Source organism: Myxocyprinus asiaticus, chromosome 46 (assembly GCF_019703515.2).
Source record: "Myxocyprinus asiaticus isolate MX2 ecotype Aquarium Trade chromosome 46, UBuf_Myxa_2, whole genome shotgun sequence".
NCBI lineage: Eukaryota > Metazoa > Chordata > Actinopteri > Cypriniformes > Catostomidae > Myxocyprinus > Myxocyprinus asiaticus.
In genome coordinates, this window is record NC_059389.1 from 26825578 (window position 1) to 26845517 (window position 19940).

At 36.3% G+C, this 19940-nt stretch overlaps 2 protein-coding genes across 7 annotated transcripts in view; one reads left to right on the forward strand and one right to left on the reverse strand.

The window, feature by feature from the left end:
• The window catches only part of dbndd1 (dysbindin domain containing 1), a 76498-nt gene extending 73865 nt beyond the window's left edge, over window positions 1-2633 (reverse strand). Inside the window, exon 1 of the mRNA XM_051690408.1 lies at window positions 2510-2633. Coding sequence (XP_051546368.1) covers window positions 2510-2540 — 31 coding nt within the window. The 5' untranslated portion in view covers window positions 2541-2633. The remainder of the gene's footprint in view (window positions 1-2509) is intronic.
• Window positions 1-19259, forward strand: part of nfat5a (nuclear factor of activated T cells 5a) — a 52040-nt gene extending 32781 nt beyond the window's left edge. For 5 of the 6 annotated variants that reach the window (XM_051690329.1, XM_051690333.1, XM_051690332.1 and 2 more), the window contains 10 exons: window positions 2546-2729; window positions 2825-3015; window positions 3099-3271; window positions 3379-3513; window positions 5893-5945; window positions 6063-6195; window positions 11138-11212; window positions 11340-11449; window positions 11647-13927; window positions 15311-19259. In XM_051690329.1, the coding sequence (XP_051546289.1) occupies window positions 2546-2729; window positions 2825-3015; window positions 3099-3271; window positions 3379-3513; window positions 5893-5945; window positions 6063-6195; window positions 11138-11212; window positions 11340-11449; window positions 11647-13927; window positions 15311-15531 (3556 nt within the window). In that variant the 3' untranslated portion in view covers window positions 15532-19259. The remainder of the gene's footprint in view (window positions 1-2545; window positions 2730-2824; window positions 3016-3098; window positions 3272-3378; window positions 3514-5892; window positions 5946-6062; window positions 6196-11137; window positions 11213-11339; window positions 11450-11646; window positions 13928-15310) is intronic. The other variant, XM_051690331.1, reaches the window with a different exon arrangement.
• The last annotated feature ends 681 nt before the right edge of the window (window positions 19260-19940 follow it).

Sequence of the window (19940 nt, forward strand, 5' to 3'; positions counted from 1 at the left end):
TCAATGCTGCCAATTTTTTAGTAGCCTTCCTCAGATCTGTGCCTCGACACAATCCTGTCTCTGATCTCTGCAGGCAGTTCTGTTGACCTCATGGCTTGGTTTTTGCTCTGAAATGCATTTTCAGCTGTGAGACCTTATACAGACAGGTGTGTGCCTTTCCAAATAATGTATAATCAATTGAATTTGCCACAGGTGGACTCCAATCAAAGTGTAGAAACATCTCAAAGATGATCCAGAGAAATGTTCTTTATAATACATTTGCAAAGTTATCAAAAATCTGCTTTTTGTTTTGTCATTATGGGGCATTGTACACTGATGTGGAAAAAAGTCAATTTAAAGCATTTTAGCATGAGTAAATTCTAGAGGCTGTTGTGTGTGAAAATGCCTGAAGATCAGCAGTTATAGAAATACTCAAACCAGCCCGTATGGCACCAAAAATCATGCCATGGTCCAAATCACTGAGATAACATTGTTGCCCCATTCTGATGATTGTTGTGAACATTAACTGAAGCTCCTGACCCATATCTGCGATTTTATGGACTGCGCTGCTGCCACACGATTGGCTGATTAGATAATCGCATGGATGATTGTTGGTATCAGATGGGCTGGTTTGAGAATTTCTGAACTGCTGATCTCCTGGGATTTTCACACACAACAGTCTCTAGAATTTAATCAGAATGGTGCCAAAAACAAAAAACATCCAGTGAACGGCAGTTCTGTGGACGGAAATGCCTTGTTGATGAGAGAGGTCAACAGAGAATGGCCAGACTGGTTCGAACTGACAAAGTCTATGATAACTCAGATAACCGCTCTGTGCAATTGTGGTGAGAAGAATAGCATCTCAGAATGCTGTTCTGAGATGTGGGTTGGCGCTGTTTTGGTGGCACAAGGGGGGATCTACACAATATTAGGCAGGTGGTTTTAATGTTGTGGCTGATCAGTGTATACTAGATATAAATGCATGGTTGACGAAGGTGTTATATGATAGTTCTTGAGGTAAGTTACTCAGTTTGAATGTTTTGTTCTCTGTGGCAAAACAGATGCTGGTAGGACAGTTCGTCAGCAATATTAAGGTTCAAGGTCTGTTCAAAAACACTGAGGATGCAGCTTTCTGTTTAAAATGCAAATAATTGCCAAAAAAATGAGCTAAAGTTAACTAAAGACGAATAAAAATACTATAATTTATATATTGCATTTTACTGAATACAAGTTGCATTTTTGTCATCCAAAATTTCCTGTGGCCTATTGTCCAAAGTGACTTATTTATATAGTTTCTACATAGTTGTTGTCAGCCGGTCAAACACAGGCACTCCAAAACATGCTTACACACAAACAGTCATAGATACAGTAGTAGTGTTTTTAAGTAGCCTATACAGAGAATTTTGCCTATACAAATTGTTTTATGCCATCAGTTTAAATATTCTTTTCACTGTAACATTATTGTTCTAACAAACAGGATTACTGATGATCCCAGTGTCAAACACAACTTCTCACATGCCCACAAAATTATGCCAAAATCAATCCCATTTTGAGAAGCTTCATCAGTATGTCCCTGATGCCAGAGTCTACAGTCTTTCAAGCATGTTTTATTGGATTGTGCTGGGTTTCATTCCTTGAGGAAATGTATTTTATTCAGCTGACACTTTTGAAAAGATTTTTTAACAAAATCAGGCCTGACTGTTTTAGACTTTTTAGCAAAAATATATCCGAAGCCTTATTTAGGTTTTTGTCACTTTATAATAACTTTTTTTTGCCGTGAAAATAGCCACGGAAGAAGGCATGGTGTTTAATCACAAACAAAAAACATCACACACCTAGTAAAAACATTTAGTCATTGAACAGGACAATTGGAGCGTAGCAAATAGGGTTGCACATTTCAGAGATATCCTTGATCAACAGTTGTTCAAGTTAATGAGTGGAATACAGTAAGCATATTGTTTCACTTACAAAATAAAATTTGTTTTTTGAATGTGCAAGAACACAGAGATACATATGTGGATGTATATAAACTGATGTGGATTATTTGTCACATTTTTTTTTAAACGCATTAATGATTACCTAAACTATTACTTAAAGCGGTTGCTCCTGATTAAAATGAGCCCAAATGCAATGTGAAATGATGAGTGTATTTTGATGTAATCTTCACTGAGCAACTTGACAAGATGAGCAGCATAAGGGAAGTAAGCAACAACTGCGTCATAATGCCTTCTGCATGCACCCTCTGTCATGCTATCTGTGCCACTTTTACACGGGTGTGACTTATCTGTTTTTTTTTCCCTCTTAACAACACCGTTTTGAATGTAACTTTTATTTCTGAAAAATACATGAATGATTATTTGTAGCGCAACCTCTGATTGGAACTTACATTCCATACAATGCAGGATGACGATACTCAAAAATTTCTACCAGGTGACCCATTTCTACTGAAATATCGGCCACCCCACCACCCACATTGTCTTCAGAAAATTTCTTTTGAGATTATTTGAGATTTGTGTAGGACAGTCATTACCTATATCCCAACTCTTTTTTTTTATTTTCATTGTAGCTCCCTGGAAGTGTCGAACAATCAGAAAGGTGGTGTTCTTTCCATTCAGTACCCGCAGAAGAGTGAAGGGAAGGAGCTAAAGATTTTGATTCAGCCGGAGACTCAGCACAGAGCGCGATACCTCACAGAGGGCAGCAGAGGATCCGTCAAAGACCGTACACAGCAAGGATTCCCTAAAATCAAAGTAAGAATTAAATGAAAATTATATTATCGAAACATGTATGCATTAATGAAAGTAGTACATTCAAGTGATAACGTTTGCAAATCTAATACTATCAGTTAGAGGGAGTCAATGAACCAGTGGTGCTCCAAGTTTTTGTGGCTAATGACGCTGGGCGTGTGAAGCCTCATGGGTTTTATCAAGCCTGCAGAGTGACTGGGCGCAACACGACAGCCTGTAAGGAGGTGGATATCGAAGGGACCACAGTCATTGAAGTAAACCTTGATCCGAGCAACACTATGACGCTAGCGTAAGGATCAGTCGGTCTGTATTTTCTGATAGGACGCCACTATTGTTAATTGGCTAGTGTAAAACACTGTAATGTCTCTCCAGAGTGGACTGTGTTGGAATCTTGAAGTTGAGGAATGCTGATGTTGAAGCTCGTATAGGGGTTGCTGGCTCCAAAAAGAAGAGCACTCGTGCTCGTTTGGCCTTCAGAGTCAACATCCCAAGACCAGATGGATCTGTCCTAACCCTCCAGACTCTCTCTTCTCCCATCCTATGTAGTAAGTGCAAATGTTTTCAAGGTATTTAATATAAAGACATTCACATTTTCAGGGTGTTCTCAAAATACATTTTGATGTGTTTTTTTTTGTTGTTTTTTTTCTCACAGCTCAACCTGCTGGAGTGCCTGAAATCCTAAAGAAAAGTCTTCACAGTTGCTCTGTGGCAGGAGGAGAGGAGGTCTTTATTATCGGCAAGAACTTCCTCAAAGGAACCAAAGTTGTTTTTCAGGAAAATTCTTCAGGTATTACAATTCTTTGGCCTGAATGCAAATGCAGATCCAAATGTTTGCCCACTGCACTGCAATCGATAGTTACTGTACCTTGGAAGTGTCTGTGCCATTAAACGACTGTGTTGTTAAATAGGTAGCTAGCTATAAACATGTTGATGAAAGATCTTTTATAATTTTTATTGTAATGTTGAAAGTTTGTTTTTTTGTTTCCCTGTGTTGTGGAAACTACTTTGAAACTGCAGCTTCCTAAGGCTGCATCCACATTAATCCAGATAAATTTGAAAACGGCATTTTCATTTTCGAAACCCTCTATGTCCACACTGCCGTTTTGAAATGTTTTCCAAAAGTTGCTTGTCCACACTGAAATGTCTGAACACGCTTAAATCACCTTACTGCATGTGTGGTGGGGAAAAAAAAACATAAGCGTGGTCATTTCCATGTACGGTCTGAAATGCAATTGTCCTCATGTCCTGTCACCAGTCAGCAATTCTCAGTAAATGTTCCGTCGCCTTTAAAGGAATGCAATGTGAAGGTTGTACAAAGTTACATTGACCTTTAACGTCACCATCAAAGTGGATAGCAGGCAAAACACTCCAGCATGTGCCACAATCTTGATTGTTTTGGGATGAATGGATCACATGAGTGCGTCTCATTACATCAACGTTTTTGAAAATCTCCATTGTCCCTGTCCACATTACATTGCAAAGACAGCATTTTCAAATGTATCCACTTGGGAAAGCGTTTTGGAAAAGCTCAGTTTTTCACTGGACAGAAGCGGCATCTCTGTGTGGACAGAAGGCCAAAACGTAGCAAAATTAATGCATTTTCAAAAGAAAACGTATTAGTGTGGACGTGGCCTAAACTACACGCTACTCACAACTTAAAGTAGTTAAACTACAGTCAAGCTACTCTTTTAAAAAAAAAAAAAAAAAAAAAAGTTATCTACACTACAAGTTTCTAACCAGAATTGGCTAACTACATTGAAGCTATTTAAAGAAGAAAATATTTTTAAATATATAACAATCAGATGATATCATCAATTATTATTTATGTATCACCTAGTAAATATATTTTTTATTAAGGTGACACTAAACCTTTTGGGTGACAACATTTAATTGAACATATCAATTTATATTAAATTAGTGCTGTTAGTTGATAAAAATTTTAATCACGATTAATCGCATCATTTTTTGTAGTTAATCATGATTAATCGCAGATTTTGTGCTTAATTTTGGCGCTATATGTACTTGCATTAATGCATTAATTTCCATCTTAGGAAAGAAAACAAAAAAAAAATTGTAGCAATACAATGCTTTATTAACATTTTCCAACAAAGCCTTCCACAGTATATAGATAGAAATGCACTAAAATATCACCAGTTCAAGTAACACTAAAATCTCAGTTTAAGTTTCCCTAAGTCTAAGTGGGAGTTTGACTAATTGAAATAACTAGTCTCCACATAGGTTGCATATACATTACAATGGGCATTAAAACACTTATCCTCCACAATATTAATCTGCCGGTAGACTGTGGCTATCAGCTTAGTTACAGCAATCGTGAAGCTGCATTCATGATTCGTGTCAGAGTGTCAACTCCGCCAGTGTCGAACGCTGCTTTGAACTCACCATGAAAAGCACTTGCAAACACCTCACATTCTGTGTTTTGGTGACAGTTATTAAAATGCACCTTACATAGGCTGAAAAAAACTTGATTTCTATCACAAGTCCCATCTGCGCTAAGAGCTCCTTTCTCCATTATTTTTGACAGGGAAGCGCTGTCAGCAATTATTTTATTTAATGGACTAACAACCTCTGCGGCTCTATCATAGAGGAGTGTTATGGTCAACAAGCATGTTACAACTATACCGCCCATAGAATGTCAATGGGAAAGCTGCGTTATGCTATGTTATGGTAAGCTTGTAGGCTCAACTTAGAAGGGCTCTGGCCCTGTTGTGTGTCTGTTTGTGTGTCAGTGTAATGACTCCGGGCAGACATATTACAAAGGTTCCGCCCTTCACACTAATGTTTATGCTGTATTAACGGTAAATGCGTTAATTGTGATTGAGAAAAATTTACTTGTTAAACTTTTTTAATTGCATGCGTTAATGCGTTAATTCTGACAGCACTATACTAAATATAAACGAATAAAACTATAAAACACAAAATATAGTAATTACAATTATCACTACGGTGCTTTTTGCACTATGTAACATTATGAATCGTGCTGACACATTTCGGAACACAACTCGTGAAATCGAGCTAGGCATAGCTAGAAGTGTCTGCTGTATTTGTGTAAAATAGTTTTGGGCCTTAATGTATGTTGTGTGCGATTTGTGTTTTTAGCTTATTTTTGTAATGAAATGAAATCCACCTCCAAAATAATTTATTTCAGATGAGAGTGGCTGGCAGGCTGAAGCAGAAATTGACATGGAACTTTTCCATCAGGCAAGTGTTCCTGGTCAGGAGGATATCAATTGTCGCAGTTTTTGTTTCTTTTGATAATGCTTATCATTCACAAATGTCGTGGTCTCAATCATCTTTTAAACATATTCTTCAATTCAGAATCATCTAGTGGTGAAGGTTCCTCCATATCATGACCAGGCAGCGACCTCCCCAGTGTCAGTGGGGATTGCCGTGGTGACAGACGCAGGGAGAACACATGATGTACAGCCTTTTACCTACACCCCTCTAACAGGTTGGTAAAGAGAGTATAGATGTATGATATCCACAGACAAATTAATGAGAAATATTTTGTAGTGGTGCTTGCTGTGAGTGAAGAGAAGTACTGTATCTTCTCTCTTGAAAAATCCTGGACACACAATTAGGATCAGTCAGATTTTTGGGTTAGGGCTGGAGTTAGAGACATAAAGATATTCTTCAACCAATCATTTGGGTCTGGGTAGTGTTTGGGTTTGCGGTAGGGATAGTGTTTGGCCTATGATTCTTTGATTTAAATGTTATTGCAGGAAAGAATAAGGATGTTGAACCAGGGCAGTCCTTTTTGGTTAAATCTTATTAAGCCAACAAATGAGTCTTGCCAGTTTGGTATCAAATACTGCTGCAGTGAAGACTTAGCTCTTAAATATTATTTTGATCATTCTGATAGTCCTTTGATCATCCTTCGTAACCAACATTGAATGTCCCGTTACAAACCACAATTAATATTCCTGAGCCAAACCTTCGTCCTGTATTGGTGTTGCACAGTATACCGGTGCCACAGTACTACTGTGGTACTTAAGCTTTAAAATACTGCTGGTACCACAGTGTTCAAACAGTGGTACAGTATTTACAATAATAAAATAACCATTGCATGTGTGACAATCTTTTTATGTATATTCACGTTTTTGAGGTACTTGGCATGCTTGAATTTTCATGATATTTTGCACACTCATCAGAGTTGTCGGCCATTAGGCCTGGGAAAAGGTTAACACATGGGCATGGCTCATTTTCTTTTTCTGTTTTTGCCTCAATATATAAAAAATTAACCTGTTTTTTTATTTCTGAATATTTAAAACGTTTAAACTGACCACTAGGGCTGCACGATATGGAGGGACAATGCAATATGCGATAACCTTGTTGGATAATGCATCGATATGCGAAGCGATAACCCTAAAATTAATGTGTCGAAGTCAAATTCCTTTTTTTTTTGTTAAGTAGATCTACATCGAGGAAACAATGATATTATGGAGTGACATTCTGCAAATATATACACTACCGGTCAAAAGTTTTGAAACACTCATTTTTTATTGTTATTATTATTATTATTATTATTTTTGTTTTTACATTTTAGAATAATAGTAAAGTCATCAAAACTATGGAATAACATAAATGGAACTATTGGAATTATGTTGTGACTAAACAAAATCCAAAATAAATCAAAACTGTGTTATATTTTAGCATCTTCAAAGTAGTCACCCTTTGCCTAGAATTTGCAGACATGTACTCTTGATATTTTCTCAACCAACTTCTTGAGGTATCACCCTGGGATGCTTTTTAAACAGTATTGAAGGAGTTTTGACTGGTAGTGTATATAAGAAGGCTGATTTCTTAAATATTTTTTATCAAAGAATATTTGACATCATTATACATCGTCAACAAATTCTAGAAATGAACACTGAGAAAATAAAGAATAAATAAAAATAAAATAAATAGCTAAATAAACATTAATACTGTTTAGTATCAGTCAAATGCTGACCATTAAAATAAAGAATAAATAAAAATAAAATAAATAGCTAAATAAACATCAGTATTACTGCTTAGTATCAGTCAAATGCTGACTATATTAATACTGCCGAGTCAAGATAAACAGATAAGCAGCGGTGTTGCACTGTATTCTGCTATACAAGTTCAGGGGAAACTTTCAACAGTGGAAAACCAGACTTTTAAATATTACATTTTATAAATGCAATGACTGGAATTGTTCGGTTGAAGGGGGTACCAAACTGCGAATCCTGAACAAAACAGTTTGGTGAATACATGTTTACTCATTAGCTTCCACTCAGCTGACAACTAGTTTCCATCCACTTTTCGCACTATTTTGTTATCGACAAAGTGAAAATGCGTAATTTTTTTACGAAATTTGCCGTCTTCTGCCCGTTTCCATTCAAATGGCCTTTTACCGATAAAAATGGTGTGCGTGATGACGTCATGCCTAAAAAAACACTCTCGCATAAGTTTTGGTTTATCGCAAAAGAAATCTGCCCTTAAGCAGTTTCCATACAGAAATGTATTTATCGTTAATTTGCCTCCCAGATGTCCCTAATTTGTTTCCTCTGAAGCTTTGGTAAAATGGGGAGAATATTGAAACAATTCATTGAAATTAGACAGCTTACTGTCATTTTCATTTCACAAATAAATGCTATCAGAAGATGAGGAATTGCAATCAAAAGGGAACATTTGCCCTTCTGATAGCACTGTAATATTGGTCCTGATGTTGAGCCTATCGCAGGTTGTCACCAGTTCCGACCAGAAAGCGAATCGTCATGGCCCTGTTCAAGCTGGCAACCTGCACCAAGTAGTGGGGAAATTTTCAGTCTTGGTATAAGGACGATCCATCCATGTGTATGCTGTGTGCACAGCTATTAAAGAAAAATTGTTGCGGTGTAATATCAGGGTTTACAAATACATTCCTGATATTCATTAGGCTATTTTGAACATTCATCTAATCTAAAGCATTGCCATCTCAACTGCATTATGTCCCGTATATTTGTCCCACAACTTTTAACGACCAACTGAACTTGATTATCATTTAAAATTAATTTTAGCGTCATAATGCAGTTTACATTTTCTGAAGAAGCTTGGCAAATGCGATCCGAGGTAAAGAGGGTTATATTTAAAAGTTTGAAAAGGTTTAAAAGCTCATTTTCTGAAAGTGAACTCCGCATTGGACAAATAGTTCTGATAGTTTATAGTCTTGAAGTGTAGAAAATGTAATTCAGCTGGCTTTATTCGTCTACAGAACAGGGTACGGCTAATTTAAGTTTAAATAAAAGGCATATATAGGTCTAAAAATAAAACAAATTTTGTTTGGTAATTTATTTTTTTAAATTAATGCATTTTTCATTTGGTAATTTATTTAATTTAATACATGGAGTTTTACCAGCATTTTTTTAAAAAGTAATCTAAACAATAATTTTATAGAATTGGGCTATATTAGTGTTCCAAAAAAGCACACTGAAGATTTTCTCCTAGTATTGTGTATTTATTTTAAATTAAAACATCTTTGTGCACAGAAATTATATGTTTTTTGAATTGTGTGCTAATTCCGTGACTGCTGTCTATTATTTTGAATGGTGTGAAAAAGCAATTTTAATAAATAAACGGATGTCTACCATGATTAAATTAATCGCAAAGAGTGGCCATTCATTTGTTCTCCGTGCACTTATCAATGTGCATGTCTTGAAACGAGATATTTGTATTGGCACTCCTGGAAGTGTCATGTTTGCAGTGATCGGATCTTTATGCCGTTCAGATCAATCCATAATCACGTACAATAAATTGGCTTTTATGGATGTATACCTTGTCGTCATGATTAACACAGGCTAACGGTTGAGGTAAATTCTGTCACGTGACACTACATTTTTGCGTTAATGCCAATTTTCTCGACGAAAAGTGTTTCCAAACCAGTTTTTCATGACATTTGATGTAACGACATAGAGTTTATGTGTTAGAGTTAAACGGAAAAAAATTATGTCGATACTTGTGAAATTTTAGCGATAATTTGCGTTTCCATCAGCTTTATTTTGATGCGCTAAAACTTTTTCCGCAAAAAATCCTTGGATGGAAACGTAGTTACTGAAAGTAGCTACGTGATTAGCTAGTTAGCTATAAGCTCATTGTCACGGAGAGTAAAAGACGGACATTGTTTATTTTACTTTCCAGCATTGTTTCTCACCAACTACGTAACAACATAGCATGAAATCAACACTCATCAGACACAATCCACCCCAGTACTGTTGTCTGCTGAGCTGCAAAAAGATGCTCTGATGTTTACCTTTCGATCTGTTACATTACTTACTGCACTGACAAACTATAGCTGGCTAACAGCAAACAGACATGAGTGGCATGGTTGTCAGGGACAAGGTTAATGTTATATTAGTTATATTGAAAAGGGAAAATAATGGGGTCATTGTTTAAGTTTCCAGTATGTATTTCACAAACTAGTTAACTTACCGAGACACCGCTTAACTCCGCCCTCTCTGCAGAGCCACCGTCAGCTCAGAGTCAGCTCTGTAAACAATGGAGTCGGAGCGCACTCTGCTGGACAAACTACACTTTGACATCAGTTCTAAAGCATTGTTTTCTGCATTATACATTCTGAAAAAAAGTTTTCATATCGGTAAAATATACGGCGATACCGATATATCAGTGAAAGGTTAATATCGGTCGGGCACTAATCATGAACAGCTCTGAGAAAAGTAACAGGTGCCACATGACAATGCTGTTTATGCGTTGCTTCAGAAGAGGTCTGGAAATAATTTAAACATGAATAATGATACAAAAAAACTTTAATAGTCATTAAAATGAAAAAAAAAAAAAAACAGTATAAAGTATTTTATGTGGAAAAATTGCCCTAATGTTGGTGCTTTTCTAACTCGACACAGCGTCCTAAAAACACTGTTTATGATGCGACACATCCAATGTGAGATGCTTAGTGTCCGTATGGCGCATGCACATAGATGTGTTCTTAGAAAATCCCTTATAGGCCTAATAAGTCTATCTCGGACAGATAGACGAGTTATATTTCAAAATGTTGGCTCCAACTAAAGGATTCAGTCTACTATGTCATTGTACTACAGTTCTGGGATTGGCTGTCAGTTTTTTCCCTGACCCCCTGACTCAGACCTACATTAAATTTGTATAACAATATTCTAATATATAATATATATTAAAAAAAGACAGAATAGCAAAAGCTTTCAGCCCATTTGTCATACAACATGAGTGATATTGTGATACTTTAGCTGGTATCATACTGTAAGATAGTATTAAGGTATTGTGACAACGCTACCTTCTATAGGTAATATCTACAGAAATCATGCTATGGTGACAACCCTAGATCGGACAGAATTTAAGATTGCTCCTCTGCATCAGAAATAAAAAAAAGTCATAACACATTATTTTAACCTTTTTTTATACAGAGAAAGTTGATATTCCAGTGAAGTCAGAATTGCCAGCCACAGTCGAGACTTGCACCTATGAAGAGCAGATAAAAGGTGTGGCATTATCAGAAGTTTTTTTTTTTTTTTTTTTCTTATATTCTTCTGCTTATCATTGAATGTCATACCCTTTTATTGTGAAACTCTTAAAGTTTGAGCTTATATGTTTTGTGGCTGTTTACAGCAATGCAAACTGAGACCAGTTGTATAAACAATGTCATAATGTTACCGGTAGTCAAACGTGAAGAACCTATGGAAGTCTCCTGCAATGCAACACCATCAAACATTTTCAAGGTACTGCAATTTTAAGACCAGTCTCTTTGTTTAGATGTTTCTGACAGGTTAGCCTATCATTGTCCAAAATTTCAATCTTTGTCTTACCATCCTATACTTCAGACCTAGTTTAGGAAGACCAATAGTGACTTGTACTGACTTTATGAATGGGCTTGAAAATTAACAAACTTTTTACCTTTCCCATTTTCACAATCCAGCCTGTAGATGACCTTAGTTCAACCCAACAAATCTTGGAGATAAGTAATGTCCTTCCCTCTGGCAGTAAGTCTTTTCCAAGCCCTGTGCCTCTCCAACCTGTTGACTCACAACAGCCAGTGGCTCAGATTTGTACTTCTCAAGAAACCATGTCCAACATTCCCAAGCAGGACATTTCTTCACCTGCATCATTCCAAGTGTCCTTATCTGAAGACACAACAGTTCTCCAGCCTGTTCCTCCACAGGTCCCTCAGCAATTCCTGCGGGAAACCCCTGAGACTTTGTCTCCGGAAGATAACAGTGCAGATGGAAGTGGAATGGTATTAGTGGGCATAGAGTCTCGGTCTCCTTCATCCCAGCAGCCACAGATTCAGACACTTTTGCCCCAAGATGGGGTTACACAGCTGGAGAGAGCAGTACGAGAGCTGCAAGCACAACAGCAGCAGCTAAATTCTGTGCTTTACAGCTCAGCACTGTCTGCAGAGAGTCTCCAGCAACATGTCCAGGAAAATATGAACAGTTTGAGGCTGGGTGGAAATGAGAGTACCCTAACCAACCAGCAACAGCAGCAGCAAGAGCAGAATATATTGGATAATTTGCAACAACAGCAACAGAAGGCACTAGTGGATTTACAACATCAACAGACAGTCCTTGAAAATTTGCAACAGCATCAGAAAGTCCTTGAAAACCTCCAGCAACATGCTCTTGGTAACTTGCAGCAACAGCAAACACACAAAGTTTTAGAGAACCTGCAGCACCAACATCAGCACCAGAAGGTTCTTGAGAACATTCAGCAACAAAGTTCTATAGTCACTCTGCAGCATCAAAAGGTTTTTGATAATATCCAACAGCAGCAACAGCATCAGAAGAATCTAGAAACTCTTCAGCATCAGGAAGTATTAGAGAGCCTAAAACAGCAATTGCAGTCAGAGCTCTTGCAGACACAGATTCAAATGCAGTGCACACCCAGCTTCACTAGCGATCCGCAAAGCTCCACACAGGCTAGTGCTCTCTCACAACCCTCTGAAGGCTTCCTCCAGAACCCACCCCAGCAGCAAATGCAGCAGCAGACTTCGCTATTCCAACAGACTGGAGGTCTTATGACCATTCAAACATCCAGCTTTCTTCAGCAGCCATCGTCCCAGCCCTCGCCTCCACAGCAGCTTTTTCAGAGTCATAACCCCTTAACTGAAACGCAGGACACACAGACAGTACTCTTTGGAACCACAAAGGCGCCACAAGTCCAAGCAACCTTATTTCCTGGAACTATGACCATGCTAACAAGTACCAATCTGCCGTCAGAGCAGCAGGCTTCCTCAACTAGTCTGTTTATTGCGCAAAGTGTGTTGCCTAGCCAGCTACCATTGGATAATAACCAGAACCAGCAGCAACAACAGATAGCTTTCCTCACACCCATGCAGACTTCTGGAACAGAAGCCCAGACTGTCTCAATTTTTCAGGGACAACCCCAGTTGTCCACCCCAATGGAACAACAACAGTCTCCCCAACAACAACAGTTGGCTACACCCCAGCAAGCCTCTCTTTTCACAAATATGGCGACAATATCCCAGAATCAAGCACAGCAACAAACACAGACTGGCATATTGTTCTGTACCACGACCCTTAACCCCCATGATCTGCCCCAGGCTCTGCTTTTCAGTAGTCAGAACCAAGGTTCAATAGGAAATGATCACCTCCAAGAGAATATCTTTCAGGAGCAGCAACCCATGCAAGTTGTCCCCAGTCCTGAAAATGTTACTTTGAACAATTCTTCAAACCAACCCACAGTCCCTCTTGCCCAGCCAACTCAGAATCCATCAATTATATTTCCCCAAGCCAGTGTTGTGAGTGTTGCCCCACAAGACTCGTCAGAGCCCATGTCAATTCAAAATCAGACTTCGATCATGAGCAACTCGTTTGCCAGTATGCCTTCAACACAGACAGAACTTTTTCAGGACCAGCAACCTATGCAGGTTGTTCCCAGTGCCACCAGCGTAACCCCTGTCTCCCCTACTGACCAACCTTCCATCAATCTTTATTTGCCTGAGTCAGCCATTTCAGCTCTCCAGAGTGGTGTTAGTGCTCAAGAGTTACCTCCAACTGCCACAGCAGCCACCATCTTTAGTGGACCAGGTGGTGTGGCAGTGGGCGGTCTGCAGAACACCACGCCTACAACCACTCAGCAACCTCCTAGCCAACTCTTTCAGACAGCTATTGGGGGAACTCTCAGCCAGCCTGGACAGCCTGGACAAGCAGGCCTGTTTCTCTTTGAGATTCCCAGTGGTAAGTGCTATTCTTAAATTCAACAATAAATCAAAAAGGACCCCATTCACTTAATATATGTACCTGATCAGTGCATGTTATTGCAAATAAAAAATATTTATGGAAGTATATTAATGACAAATGTATTTGATACAAAAAAGCATGCTGGATTGCACTAATTGAGAAATGAATGCATTGCATTAAGAGTGCTTTTATTTTTGGCAGCTGCCATTTGACTTTGCAGAAGACAAAAATAGAATTTGTAGCATATTCTGTTAGATTGCTCAATGTTAGTAACATAATCTAAATACTTGTATTACTTCTTCAACACAGATTACTTTTTTAAAAATATAAAAAAGTTAAAAACAAGTGAAAAAAATCTGCTAGTGCAATAAGACAAAATACACTTACATTTAAAATACATTCTCTGAAAAAAAAAAAAAGTCTAAATATCTTTTGCTGTGTTGCTTATTAAGCAAGGTTAAGTAAATGCATCTTGTTTTAAGGATTTTTTAATATATTTTTCACATGAAAACAATCAAGAATATGATGTTTGCAGTACATCTTTGCTCTAATATCAAAGGTCTTACTAGAGAAAAATAATTATGTATACATTATGTATGCCATGACCCAAATAATGATTGATTTGAACAATAAACAATGAGCTTCAGCCTTTACGTCCTGGTTGGAAAAACCTACTTAAAAGTAAGAGTATTCTTTCACAATCCACTGGTAACAGTCAATTCCCTAATGATAAAATAAAATCTTGCCCCACATTTCTCATAAAATATTTTTTAATCAGAAATACGACCTATTTAAAAAATGGGTTGCAGATGCCGTTTCATGTTGATTTTATTGGTGCCTTCACGTTATGTCATCATGTGATGTAATTAGTTAATGGCAACTTGAAGATTCTTCTTGGAGCTGTTCACATCCTCATATTCTGAAACTGTGGTGTGGCTTTGTTGTTGATAAAAATTTTGAATAACTACCTTAACTCACCTCTACATGTACTTGCAAAATGTTTAAGAACATACAAAGTGCACCATGAAACACACTAAAATAAAATGGCATATCAAACAAAAATAAGTGTAAACTATCTTAACTGTTGATGCTGCTGTCGATTTGGTTCTTTTTACATGATGTCATGAATGTCAAGGTGGAGCTTTCATAGCATTCCTAGTTTACATCGCGTTTTTCTTTTTCTTCTTATGCCTTATAAAATCTCGTAATTACGTTAATTTCGACATGGCATGAACGCACCATAAGCATCATTAGAGGTGGTAGATGTTTTAAGTGCCTCGATATGTTCACGTCCTTAGATGTTGTATTAATGTCCATTAGGTGTTACATTAATGGCTAGATGTGCCTGTCTCAAAAAGCTTATTCCTTCTCTTTTATTAGAATGTGGACAGCTAATTAATTCTCCTGGTCCGACATTGTCAGATCAACTTGTAACCATGGGGCATCCAGGTTCGGATCAGAACCAGAGCCAACTTCAGACTAGTGCACAGATTGAAACTTTATTGGACCAGTCCAGCAACATTGAGGATAAGATAGACGAACTTCTGGAACGATTTCAAGAGCAAGCCAAGACGCTCCCTAGGGATTTCTTGGACCATTAAAGATAATTAGTTTGAAACTTCACTCCAGTAGACCACCGTCCTCACTGCTTTTCAATGTTTTTTGTTTTGTTTTTGTTTTACATTTTATGTAGGTATTGTCTAAACTAACAACTGTCAAATAGGTGTTTCCAGTTATATCTCTGTTTCTGAAAGCTTGTAATATGTTGTTTAAGTGGGACATGTTACCTTCTCTTGATGGACATTTAAAGGCCCACTTTATTGAAGCCAATGTTTGGCATGTCAACATATCAACTGACCCATAATGTATATTGGCACTTTGCTACTTTGTATTGTGTTCTTGACTTCCACCTGAATCTTCTCCATATGTTGGCATCATTAATCTCCATTTATTGGCATCATTAATCTGTTTTTAATATAAAATGACCTAATACAGTTCACAACTCAACTCTCTCGCCATCGAGATAACTAATACATTGTGAATGAATCTGAAATATATTTAGCACTTTAGGGAGTTTCTATGGGAGATGCTCCCTTTTAGCTTAGTAACCCATATGTGTCTAACTGGCTGTCAAAGCTTTTTAAGTTTTGATAGTTATAATGCTGTTCTAAACAATGTTTTGTGCGATTTTATTTACTCTTCACTGTTTTTTTTTAGAATATAGCTTATTTTATGAGCCATGTTTAATGTTTGTTTTGATGTTTTTTTTATTATTTGCATACATGTCCTTCTAATCCATCCAAAATTCACATCATAACATTAATGCCCAATGTAAAAATATATATATATATCACTCCCCACCTTTTATGTTTCATTTTTATTTATTCTGTTTTTTTTATTTAAATGAAACTGAGGTCCAACCTTTATACAGGAATTCCTATTAGGGATGTGTAAATGTTTGTTGTGGTAGGTGGAGATTATTCAGTAAGCACAAGCATGCAAGAAGATTTGTTGAGTTAGGCAAGTATGCATCTCATTAGTACTTTAAAAGGACATATTATGAGAGTTTTTATTGGGCAGCTTTTTCTTGGACAGTGGCAGTTAGGTCCATATTACCTGAGGGTTCAAGAAGGGATTGGTTTGTTTTCACCCCCAAGTTACAATTTGCCCCATCATTGTTTAGATCCACTTGTTAGGGGTGAAAGGACATAAAAAAAATGTAGCCATTGTTAATAGTCTTTCATTGGCAATGCAAATTTTGACAGGATACATTAGAATCTGTCGTCTTAAAACTGGTTTCTTTATTATATGATTCAGCTATTTAAGATTGAAAAAAATCATAAAATTCTTGTTTTAGAACAAGCAACGAAGAGTTTCATGCCACTGCTGCAAGACAATCTTGTCATACAAGTTTTAAGTTAAATTTTGGTGGATAGGAAAGTGTATTCAACTCAGAGTCATGTATCCTAACTGGAAGGTTTCTCTACACTGTTCTACAGAGTTTAATATTCACATTGACAGAATGCTGCTACATTTTGTCATAACTGATTGTTATGTCCAAGTTTGTCTAGGGGTATGACCCATGACTCTGGCTTGGGTGTGAGAGATCCCGGACGAGCCCCCACTTGTTACTAATGTATTGTTTACAACCCCCCCCACACATTGCTAAAATATTTTATTAAATCACAAACATATTTGACATTTTACTTATTCATAGACACCTACAATTTTAATTTTAATTTTTAAAAACATTACCTAACATTTTCAGTATACTTGATTCCAAGAAGCAGCTTTTAAATTGACAATATTCTCATGTAGATATAATGTGAGTAGTTCTATTTAAAGTCTTCATAAATGTTTTTGCTTTGATACATCAGCTATATTTTATAACATACCCTTTCTTGCCTTGTTTTTTTTTTTTTTAGGTTGTGCTTTATGTAGAATTTGCATAACAAATTGTAAACAGTAGACCAGCTGGTTTAATTGTGCTGTTCCTTTGTGAGGTAGCAGTTTGTTAAATGCGTGCTCTCTTTGTAGTAACACATAATATCTCACCTGCAAGTGAGGCATACATACAGTATTTTTGTAAGACTGAATTTTGAAATGTACTGTGTACATTTTAAACATTTTAAAAGTGAATTTTGTTCCTCCTGCAGTACTGTACTTCATATGTCAATATTCAGAGCAGTGAAGATGTTTTTGTCCCCATCACTGTTACAAAATGGAGATAGTTATGTGTTTTGTTGGTGAAAATTCAAATACTGTCAATTTATGAATTATTAAAAAAAAAGAAAAAAAAAAGTGGTTTTGCATAGAGTGCAAAAGGGTGAATCTCCTTAAAACTGTCAATACATCTCTGGGTCATATTTCACCCCAACATACAAAGAAAACAAATATGGCAATGAACCTATTTTTTGTTATTTATTTGCATTGTGACATTATTTTTATGACAAGCACATCCCCAGGCCCTAAAAAAATTTGACCATAATGTAAAAAAGATATTATTATTACCATAATGTCAAAGAAATACTAATACTTTTAATTCTATTGAAAAGTAAAATTGTGAGTGTATGTCATGGTTGTATTTGTTGTATTGAATTACATTTATTAAACATTTCTTCCCATTGTGGTCCTGACCGAACAATTTTTTTAATTAATTATCATGAAGATAATGCTAGAAAGAAGAAAAAAAAAAAAAAATTAATGACTCCAAAAAGGGCTTCATTTTATTATTATTATTAATATTATTATTATTATTATTGTTTTTTTGCAAAGCATAATTTCTTATTTTGTCTTTTGATTTTGAGGTGAATTATGACCCAGACATTTGTTTGTGTTATGAAATATATAGGCTAATGTTCTGGATTCTGCATTCCATACAAAGCCATAAAAAAAAATGTAAAAAAAATTTAAAAAAGAATCTGAGTCAAAGAATGTGTGTGTTTTAAATCATGGTGTAGGGCATATAGATTCACACTACATCTAACCTAAGGACCAATTATGAAGACTAAAGTTTTTTCTCAAAACAAGGCAGCAGAAACGCTATCTTTTTGATAAGTAATTGCGAGTCCGTTCTTGGTTTTTTGATACTGATGATCCAGCTTAAATCAGAAATCAAACTGTATGTACAACGAACAAAAACATTACTGCAAAAATCCATCATTTATATGAACTTTAATGTTTTAAGAGGTTGTATTTTTGTTCTTTTACTTCACATAATATTGTGCTTTTTGATTGGAAGTACTTTGTGCCTTTGCAAGCCTTTCCTCTTATTTCTAAAGGACCTTTGTACATAATGAAATACATGTTGGAATTAGTAGAGTTACTAACTTACTGCAGAAGTAAAAAACTACGATTCTTTTTTAAACTGTTTTGTCTGGTCATGTTGACATTAACCAGTCCATCAGTGTAGTCTACATCCATCAGTGTACATCAGATCTAAACATTTATATCATGAAATTGTCATGCAGCCTCAACTCACATTTTAATTTTATTGTAATTTTTGTCATTCTCATCCACTGGTGGTCATTGATCGGGCAGCAGGTTTAATGTAATGATATTTGAAGGACTTTTTGTGAAATGTTTACTGAAAACAAGGTTTGGAAGAGTGCTTACCCCAATCACCAGCAGTTATTTGTGATCTTATTTTGTGTGTGTATGTTAAAAAGAGAGTATTGTAACACACTCTTGCACAGTTTTAAATTTGGTTTGCTTTTATTTGATGTGATTAATGTCCTTGTTTTTTTTTTTTTTTTTTTTTTTGTCCTAGGGTTAACAGCAGTGTACTCATGAGTGTGTAATGAGATTAAGCATTGTGAAGAAACATGAACTAACGGCATTTGGCATAAATAAACGTATTTTGCTTTAATCAGTACATTTGTATACTCCCGCAGTTATATTTCTGTAAGATGTGCTGCTATATGAATAAAGATAGATATGAAGATCTTTCCCTTGTGTCTTGTATGTAGTGTTATATATGTAATATAATTTGTGTGTAAACTGGCCAATGACTTCATTTGCTTCTTCTTTTTTTTTTTTTTTTTTTCAATTGCCAAATTCCTAATAATTTATTTAAAATTAACAATACATGTCAAAATACCATAATGACATGGGTTGGTTCAGGTTGTAAACCACAAGAAAACTTAAATAGATATGGTTTAATCATTATGCAGTGTAAAGTGTCTCACGTGTATTAAAGAGAGTTCACTAAAAAAAAATTTAATTCTCACATTTACTCACCCTTATGTCATCCCAGATGTGTATGACTTTCTTCTGCAGAAAACAAATGAAGATTTTTAGATGAATATCTCTGTTCTGTAGGTCCATACAATGCAGGTGAATGGGTGCCAACATTATCAAATTCCAAAAAGCATATAAAGGCAGCATAAAAGTAATCCATAAAACACTACAAAAGTGATATGACAGGTGAGGAAGTCCTTTTTTACTATAAATCTCCACTTTCACATTCTTCTTTTGTTTTTGGCAATTCACAGTATTTGTTGATATCACC